Source organism: Sinocyclocheilus anshuiensis, unplaced genomic scaffold (genome assembly GCF_001515605.1).
Source record: "Sinocyclocheilus anshuiensis isolate Anshui unplaced genomic scaffold, SAMN03320099.WGS_v1.1 scaffold283, whole genome shotgun sequence".
NCBI lineage: Eukaryota > Metazoa > Chordata > Actinopteri > Cypriniformes > Cyprinidae > Sinocyclocheilus > Sinocyclocheilus anshuiensis.
In genome coordinates, this window is record NW_015549605.1 from 3,396,337 (window position 1) to 3,405,032 (window position 8,696).

An 8,696-nucleotide genomic window follows, 5' to 3' on the forward strand; every position below is an offset into this window, starting at 1 on the left:
CTTTGAAAAAAAAAACTTTTTATACTGTACAGATACAGCTGGGTGGCATTTTCTTGGCTGAAGACCAACCTCGGGTGTTTAATATGCAAGCCTATGGACTTGCTGCTGCTGTTCGGGGGTTTCACCCGCTATGATTTACAGCCTGTTCAGGATTTTGCAAGCGATTTGTAACGGCACACGCGTTAGAAGTGGATTTATCAAGACCTCCTGCATGCTGACATTTTGGAGCATGAAAACCCTTCCGTCCCATCCACGTCTAACCCGCTCGCTTATAAGTGATTAGTGACTTCATTACCCATGAGCCACTCCGTCACTCTGGATAGGCCTGTTTTGGGCAAGTGGATGCCGGCGGTGATGGACGGGGAGTGACGTCAAGCTCGTTGCTAATGGGGTGGGCATTTGAGAGCAATTTTCCCGATCTGCGTAGGGTTGCTGGGGAATCGCTTAATGGGAAATCGTTATGCAAATCCAATGTAATTAAAACGGGAATCACATGACTCAGAACCTAGAGTGTGTGTGTGTGTGTGTTTCGTGGGTGTTAATTTACATCATTAAGCAGGCAAATTAGCAGTAGCCGGAATGAGCAGCTGATTATTTTAGGTTCATGTCTGATAATGTGTTGGTGGGGTAAAAAAAAAGGGCTATAACAATTCCAGGACATTCAAGCTGAACATTATTCGTGAAATATACTTGGCAGCGAAAGGGCCCTTATTTTGGAGTCACTTAAAAGGGAATTATTTCATGCATTAATGATAGTTTGGATGGGTTATTATGCTGTTGGTTAAGAAGCCGCGCACAAAATTATCATAATGAGGGGGGCAATCCCACAGTGGGCTTGTATTGACATTATTACCCAAACCAAGAGTAGGAAATCACTTTAATGCACCGTAATAACATTTCTTGGAGCACAATATTGTTTCTGCCGCAGATCCGTTCGTTGCTGAGGTTTTCTGTTGTTTTGTAAATGAAAAACACGACGGCTTTTGTGTTCATCCAGGAACATGCATATAAGAGCTGATAAATTCATGTAAACAGATCTCGGGTTTGTATATTCTCATAGGAAAGAAACATCACAAATGAGATCTTCTAATTGTTTCTTCTTGACAGCAGTGAGATGGAGAGCAAATGTACTTTCGTTCAAGTCCAATGCTTTTGTTTTCTTGAGGAAAGTTAGTTATTTCGCGTTTGTCCCCTTTAAAGTTCCAAACGAGATCTTAATGATGTTTGCCGGGTTTGCATATTTATGACAGATGTATCAAAAATGCTCAACAAGGCTGCATTTATTTGATAGAAAAATGCAGTAAAACAGCAATATTGTGAAACATTATTGCAATTTAAAAATAACTGTTTTCTATCTTAATATATTTTAAAATGCAGTTTATTGCTGTGATGCAAAGTTGAATTTTCAGCATCATGACTCCAGCCTTCAGTGTCACATGATCCTTCAGAAATAGAAATATTTTTGTGGAAACCATGATGCATTTTATTCAGGATTCTTGAATAGTCCAAAATAGTTAAAGAACAGCATTTGTTTGAAATAGAAATGATTTATAACAGTTTGTTAATGTATTTAATGTCACTTTTGATCAATTTAATGCATCCATGCTGAATAAAAGCATTAATTTATTTCAAAAAATAAATAAAATCTTACTGACCCCAAACGGTAATGTATGTGAAACACATATGAGAACTCAATATAAGTCTTTTGGGGCTGTATTACAGAAATATCGTAACACAGAATCCTACAGTATCTGTTTGGCAACCAAGCTAATTTTGCAAATCTTAACTCAAAAATTATGTTAAGTAGTTTCTGTCATACAGACAGCTTCTGAGTCATACAGTTTTCCTCTGGGTTTGTTTAGATAGAAGATCATCCAATATAAAACAGTAGAATTTATGAGCAAATGACTGTAAATGTGTGCATTTCTAGCAGGAACTCAGAACAGAATACCGCCTAGAAATTCCATAGCAAACACCCAGAAGATCATAGCAACCATCCAGATCAATTTAACAACCACCCAGCTGCGACAACTACAACTTAACTACCTGTCTAGCAGTTCTGTAGCAACCACTAAGGCCCTGTTTACACCTGGTTTTAAAATGTGTTTTTATTTTCGATCTGATCACAAGTGGATGACTCTAAATACAGGTGTAAACAGGATCTAAATTGTTTTGTTGTCCACATTCAACCACTTCCAGAGGTCGTTGAAAACGCATTTGACTGGATTGTTTTCAGACTCTCATTTAGTTGAATGCATTTGAACAGCCACTAAAGACCACCTCCTCTCTGCCTGCTGACCTAAACATCCCAAACGGGATTTCAATTTTGTCGTGATTTTGGTTTAAAATGAAAACTTTAATACTTGTGATCCGATCGACCAAAATGCATTTGAACTCTTTCCACAGAATTTTCCAGCTTTCTGTGTTTTCACTGTTATATGGTAGGAGGCGCTATCACAGATCTTCTGAAAGAGTATTTAATCCCTGGATTAAAACACGGCAAAGAAGAAGCAGAAATAAGCGATCGCATATGTAAACAGATTAGGGCTGTCAAAATGGCTGAAAAACTAAAGTGGGATGGGGGAAAAAAACAGCCATAAAGTATTGATATATGTTTTTTTCAAAGTTAAACTTGCATTAATATTACATGGCTTTCTAAACATGCGGCTCCATTGTGTGAGATGCAAGTGCAACGGTAATAGATGTCCCTCTAGAAAATGCGCAAAATATGTGTTCTGTGTGAACGGCTTGGTTTCGGTTTTGATGTAAACAAGATCTTCTCCGCATTGATGTTCTCTTTTTCCGCAATATTTTTAATGAACAACGCAGCAGCGCCGCATCTAGTGGCTTCAACTGGATAGGCTAACAAAAACATTATAATGCAACGACACTTACATCGTCATCGCATCTCGTGCGCCACTGATAAGGCTGCCTCCTTAACGCACACCTAAAATTCGAATGCAACGTTTTTGCATTCGAATGTGGATTTTTATTTTAAATTCGACGAATATTCGAAATTCAATTTTTTTTTTGACAGCCCTAAAGCAGATGCATATGTAAAATAATGCGAACATTTTTCCGAGCTTTGGAGGTGTTGATGGAAGTGATCGACTCCATCTATGTTTGATCACTGTTCTCAATCTGATCCAGATGTAGATTTAATTTTCTCCGACTTTTGTTCAAAATGCTGCTTTTCTATTAAATTTACCCACATTCCAGTGTTGATAAAAAATATGATTTTTGTGTTGATAGAATAAAATGTTTTGTTGTTGTGTAAATATAAAGACTCTGTTCTTTCATTTGACATATTGCATGTTCAGATATTCATACAACAAAATATTCTTGGAGCCATGAAAATATAGTGAAAATTATCAAAAATGCTGACAGTGGCTGGCAACATAAAAAAAAAAAAAAAAAAAACTGGCCGGGACAGAGTTAAAATCAGGTGTAAACAAGGCCTCAGAACACCTCACCTGCATCAGGCCAAACTTGAATGCCCAATCAAGGATTTGACAAGCCAACATTCAAACTTTGTCTTGACCCGTTCTCGTTTTCTGGAATATTAGCTCGATTCTTGCATTGTTTGAACTCTCAATCTTTCGGTTACCAGCTTAGGTCATTAATCGGTATTATCCTCGAGAGTTTGAGGGCTGGGGTCATGTTATCAGCGATGACAGTGAAGAGCGTGATAGCGCTGAGTGAAAACCAGTCCTCCTAAAAATAAACGTCATCAGTGGCACGTGCTGCGGTGCACATGTATCCACTACACCACAGACAAAAGCCCATGAGCGATGCGTCATGGGACGCTTGTGTTCACTCCATCTCTCAGTGCCTGTCGACAGCTGCCGCTCTCATACTCCAGATTCCACCAAAGGTGTATGTCCTTCCACTGTCCCCTCTTTATGAACGCAAAAGCCAAACCAGGTTTGCCACGTAGTCCGTCGCTGAACCATAAAATGCATTACGGGGTCATGCATTTATCGATCTGAGGCTTTTAGACCAAAAGTTGTCCTCTCGACCCCGATATGGAGATAAATGTTCTCGCCGTGCCTCTTTCCCCCTGTTTTTATGACTTAAATGCTATGATCCATTTTCACATTCTTCCCAGCAGTCTCGAGGTGATATTCACCTGTAATTAATGCCGCGCTCGACTGAATACTAGGACTCTCGTTTGAAATTCAGGCCTCCGAGCGTTGGTGAATTATAGCGTGAGACCATAAAATGCTCAATTAAACAATTATGTGCATTAATATCTGACCGGAGTAGGACACCCGGAGCCTTTGTTGTCTTTGGGGTGGCCGTGGGAATCTTAAACACCTGAATATATGAATTCTAATGCGTGGGAATTTGTCTATAGCATTTTCTGTGCTAGATCAGCCATTAATGTGGTGTTTGTCCAATTCCAGAACAATGGTGTGCCAAAAGCTGGCATTCATGGGAGGCGCTGCGCTCTGAGTTATTTTGGTTGGCCATTCACATGTGAGAGGTGAGGCACGGATCAATCTTTGAAAATCACACTACGCCGTCTCTCTCTGTACCATCACTCCTCTTTTCACGCTCCTGGTCTGCTCTTCAAAGGTAAGAGCCTTGTATCGATGCTTTTTTTTGTCATGTCTAACAGTCTGCCGTGGAAATCAAAGGTCCACTTCAGAGGTCTTTTAAGTTAGAGAGCAGAGAGCGGTTGAAGAGTCTTTTGATTTGAGCAAATGGAAGGGTTGTTCACTTCCTTTGCTTGAGTTTTTGTTTATTTTCGCATGTTTTCGGTATGATTAATGACACTAGGGCATGCAGACTAATAGTGTGGGATATCGAGAGGTGAATGACAGGGCATGACTGGAACGACATTCTGGAAGGACTTTGTTGGTTGTAACTGTATACTGTGTGAGATGCTGCCAGTGTATCGTCCCATCTGTCTGTCAGAGATGACCAGGTGTTGCGGCTTTACACCATCATAAACATGCTTATTTACTTATTTATTGTTAGGCAAAATGTAAATTTATTTATGCATTTATTTATATAAAAATTTTATTTTTCTCTATTTATTTATTTATTTAACCTAAAATGTATTTATTTAAAAATGGATCTAATTTATTTTAATGCATATTTTGTCAGGGGTGCCTATATAAAAAGTGAAACTAGTTATTTAAGACTTATTATGAATTCTAAATAATAAATTAAAAGATACATTATTCATTCAAATTAAAATTTTGGTGACTGACCATAGTGGTGGCTAATTACACTTATTTACTTAATTGAGTGGTCAATAAATAAATAAATTAATAAAGTAAAAAATATATATTGTTAGGCAAAATGTACATTTACGTATTCAACAATTTATTTAAAAATGTATTTATTTATTTATTTCTTTTCCAGTTATTTAATTTATTTTAATGCAAGATATATGGTCAGGGCTTTCTAAATAAAAAGTGAAGGTAGTAAAATTAAATCTGTGGTGACTGCTGAGACTGATCATAGTGGTGGCTAATTACATTTCACATTGGAATGGACTTTGTTTGAAATTAAATTTAAGTAAAATTAACAGGAACATAATTTGAATTGTAAACCAAATAAGTATTGTTGGTTAAAAAAATTAAGTCAGGTCAACCTGCATAATTTCCAATTTTTAGTTCAAAATAAAATAGTAAGTAGTAAAAATATGACTTTTTTCCCCTTGGAAATGCAATACTAAAGTACTGTTCACTCCTATGTATTGTCATACATAAGTCCTGAAGAATGTCAAACATGAATGTCAGGTCAATGACTCGACTGTTTCTTGCCAAAGTCATGCCAGATATACCAAGGACGTTAACAGTAGCAGGAAAGCTGTTGAGTGTTTGTCATTTACAACCAATATTCCCCTCAGATGATATATTTCAGATGACATATTTCACTTTGATTGTAAAATCCAGATTCGCTGGATGCTTCTTCGTTGTCTTGCATCTGATTCATTCCATGCACTTTGTAAGTTGCACCAGATTTATCAGTTTTCAGACATTGTGGCATCAGTATCTCTCATCATCACAGGGTTGAATTTACACTAAAACAGTCTACATTTCCTATCCACATGCTTTCTGCCTCTAAATTCATCCCTCAGCACTGTTTCCCCAGAGGAACCCCATTAACCCCTGCTCACAGCGTTCAGTGAGACCGTCAAGGTCACTGTTTTCTCCACGGAGCCAAAATGTCGAAACCCCGATCTCTTTGAACCGCAAGCCGTAATGAATGTATCTTTGAAGATGCTGAGAAAAACGGCTGATGCACACAGAGAGATGATGGTTTGTTATACTGGCGGAGTAAAGGTCACGGTCCTTCCGTGTTTGAGTCGCGGCGATGACCGGTATTAAAGCCAAACCCAATGTCCGGTACAGTGCCGTGAACCGTCTGCATACTGGAATTGCATTAGTGGATCTGTAGCTTTTGATGTCAAAGGACGGCGGGTTTCTTTAATGCATTTAAACGCGCTTTTTTAGGAGCAACCCTTGACTGTGGCGTCACTCTTAATCCGTGACAGTTGTTTGGCTTCTGACTAGTGATGCCTGACGTGTGCAGATATGAATGATGAAGTGCTAAATAGTGACCACAATTATTTTGGCTCTCTTTCAGGTCACACGGTGTATTGCAGTCATGTCTGAAGGGTGAGTGTTATCTTTATTAGACTATTGACCCTGTCAATGTCATACTCATCCAAAACGGCTTATTTACACCAGGTTATGATTATAAACTGTGAGTCAGGGTTATTATAGTTAACTAAAACCAAATGGAAAACTGAAACCACAAAAAATTGTTACTTGTAATTTACTTGTAACTTATTTATGCAACGTTTCTCATTTTAATTTAGTTTAACAGGATGTACTAAAATAACTAAAACTGAAATTTAAAATATTTATAATAATAACTGCATAGACAGAAAATAACTATGATACAACACCCAACAAAAATATATAAATATAAAAATAAATATAAATATATTAACTGAAGCAAAATATTAATAAAAATTTGAATGGTATCTCAGTGATACTAAAATAGCAGTTCGAGTTTCGAGATTTTCTTTTGCAAAATGTTTTTCAACTAATAACCATGCAGGTTTTTGGGAAGTCTTTCCAGTTATAGACTTTCTTAAATAATATCAATAATACATATTTCTGAAATATTACAACCCTATTTATTTATTTACTTACTATGAAGTACTATTTGTTGCTTATGTAATTTCTAAAAATAACATAAAAATAATAAATAATAATACACAGACTTATGATGAATTATTAGTTGGTTCTTCGAGAAGGGAATTAGGGAAATTAATACTATGTAGCCACTGAATAAATCTTTCTCTTTTAAACTCATAAATAATATCAATAATACACATTTTTTAAATATTACAACCCTATTTATTAACTTACTATAAAGTACTATTTGTTGCTTATGTAATTTCTTAAAATAACATAATATGTATACAATTATAAATAATAATTCATCAAAAATAATACTATATAGCTGCTGAACATTTAGAACACCATAGCAACTACATAATATAGTCCTGGCAACATCTAGAATTAATCTTAAGCAATATTTAACTTTTCTGTAAAATATATAAAATGTTTGTTTTTGTTTTTTTTTGTTTGTTTACATGCAATGATGTCTTTACAGACCAGTAAGTGAAATCTCACCACACTTGTCATGAGAGTTTTGTCTCACTGTGCTCCTAATTGTTTCCCTTTTAATAGTTTCCATGCTGATTAGCAACAATTGAAAGTAGCAGTGCACGTGGTGGCGTCTCTATATATTAAAGTCCAGTGAACGCTTGAATGAATGACCCTAATCCAGCTCTAAATGGTTTTTAGTTGCTCAGTATTTCTGTAAGGACACTGAACAGCATGTTAAAAACTAATCTGCACTGTACGTTTGCTCTGCTCCGCTTAAAACTACACTGAGCTACTGAGCCCTCAATTTGGAGATTCTAACAATAATCAGGTCAGGCAGTTCATGTATGCACCACGGCGAGTGTAGATTAGACCCACACGCAGGACTGTCTTAACAGAACCGCAGACTATAATGAGCTCGGCTTAACTCTCACTCTTCTTGCAGAAAAAGGCCAAATCCAAGTACTCAGCAACACGCAGACTTCTGCTGAAGGTGGGTCAAAAACAAAGCTGAACATTTACAGTACGATGACTCTGTGTGTGTGTGTGTGTGTGTGTGTGTGTGTGTGTGTGTGTGTGTGTGTGTGTGTGTGTGTGTGTGTGTGTGTGTGTGTGTGTGTGTGTGTGTGTGTGTGTGTGTGTGTGTGTGTGTGTGTGTGTGTGTGTGTGTGTGTGTGTGTGTGTGTGTGTGTGTGTGTGTCCCCCAAAGCTCAGTTAACAGCATTTGTGGGATGCTGTTGTGTGAAGATTTTTCAGAGTTATAAATAAAACAAAGATTATTGGAGTACATTTAAAAAAAAATAGAAGCTTTACTTCAAAATTTCACATTTAATTCAGTTAACTCACTTGCCGTTTCTTTGTTATTATTTGTGAAGTTTAATAGTAATTTCAGAGTGAAAATTGTTTCAAAATATTTTTAATGTATTTTACATTTATTTTTACATTAAAAAGAATGGGGCCAATTTTGGAAATTTTAAAAGCAGAAATGTGTATTTATAGTTTTATAAAACCACTTCTGCTAAAACAAAAACTTGTTTATTACATATATATATATATATA

General features: G+C 36.6%; 1 protein-coding gene across 1 annotated transcript in view; it reads left to right on the plus strand.

Annotated features, from left to right (window-relative positions):
* The first annotated feature begins 4,507 nt into the window (after window positions 1-4,507).
* The window catches only part of LOC107658770 (troponin I, cardiac muscle-like), a 6,863-nt gene continuing 2,674 nt past the window's right edge, over window positions 4,508-8,696 (plus strand). Inside the window, exons 1-4 of the mRNA XM_016447422.1 lie at window positions 4,508-4,578; window positions 6,604-6,635; window positions 7,645-7,648; window positions 8,083-8,130. Of these exons, the coding sequence (XP_016302908.1) occupies window positions 6,625-6,635; window positions 7,645-7,648; window positions 8,083-8,130 (63 nt within the window). The 5' untranslated portion in view covers window positions 4,508-4,578; window positions 6,604-6,624. The remainder of the gene's footprint in view (window positions 4,579-6,603; window positions 6,636-7,644; window positions 7,649-8,082; window positions 8,131-8,696) is intronic.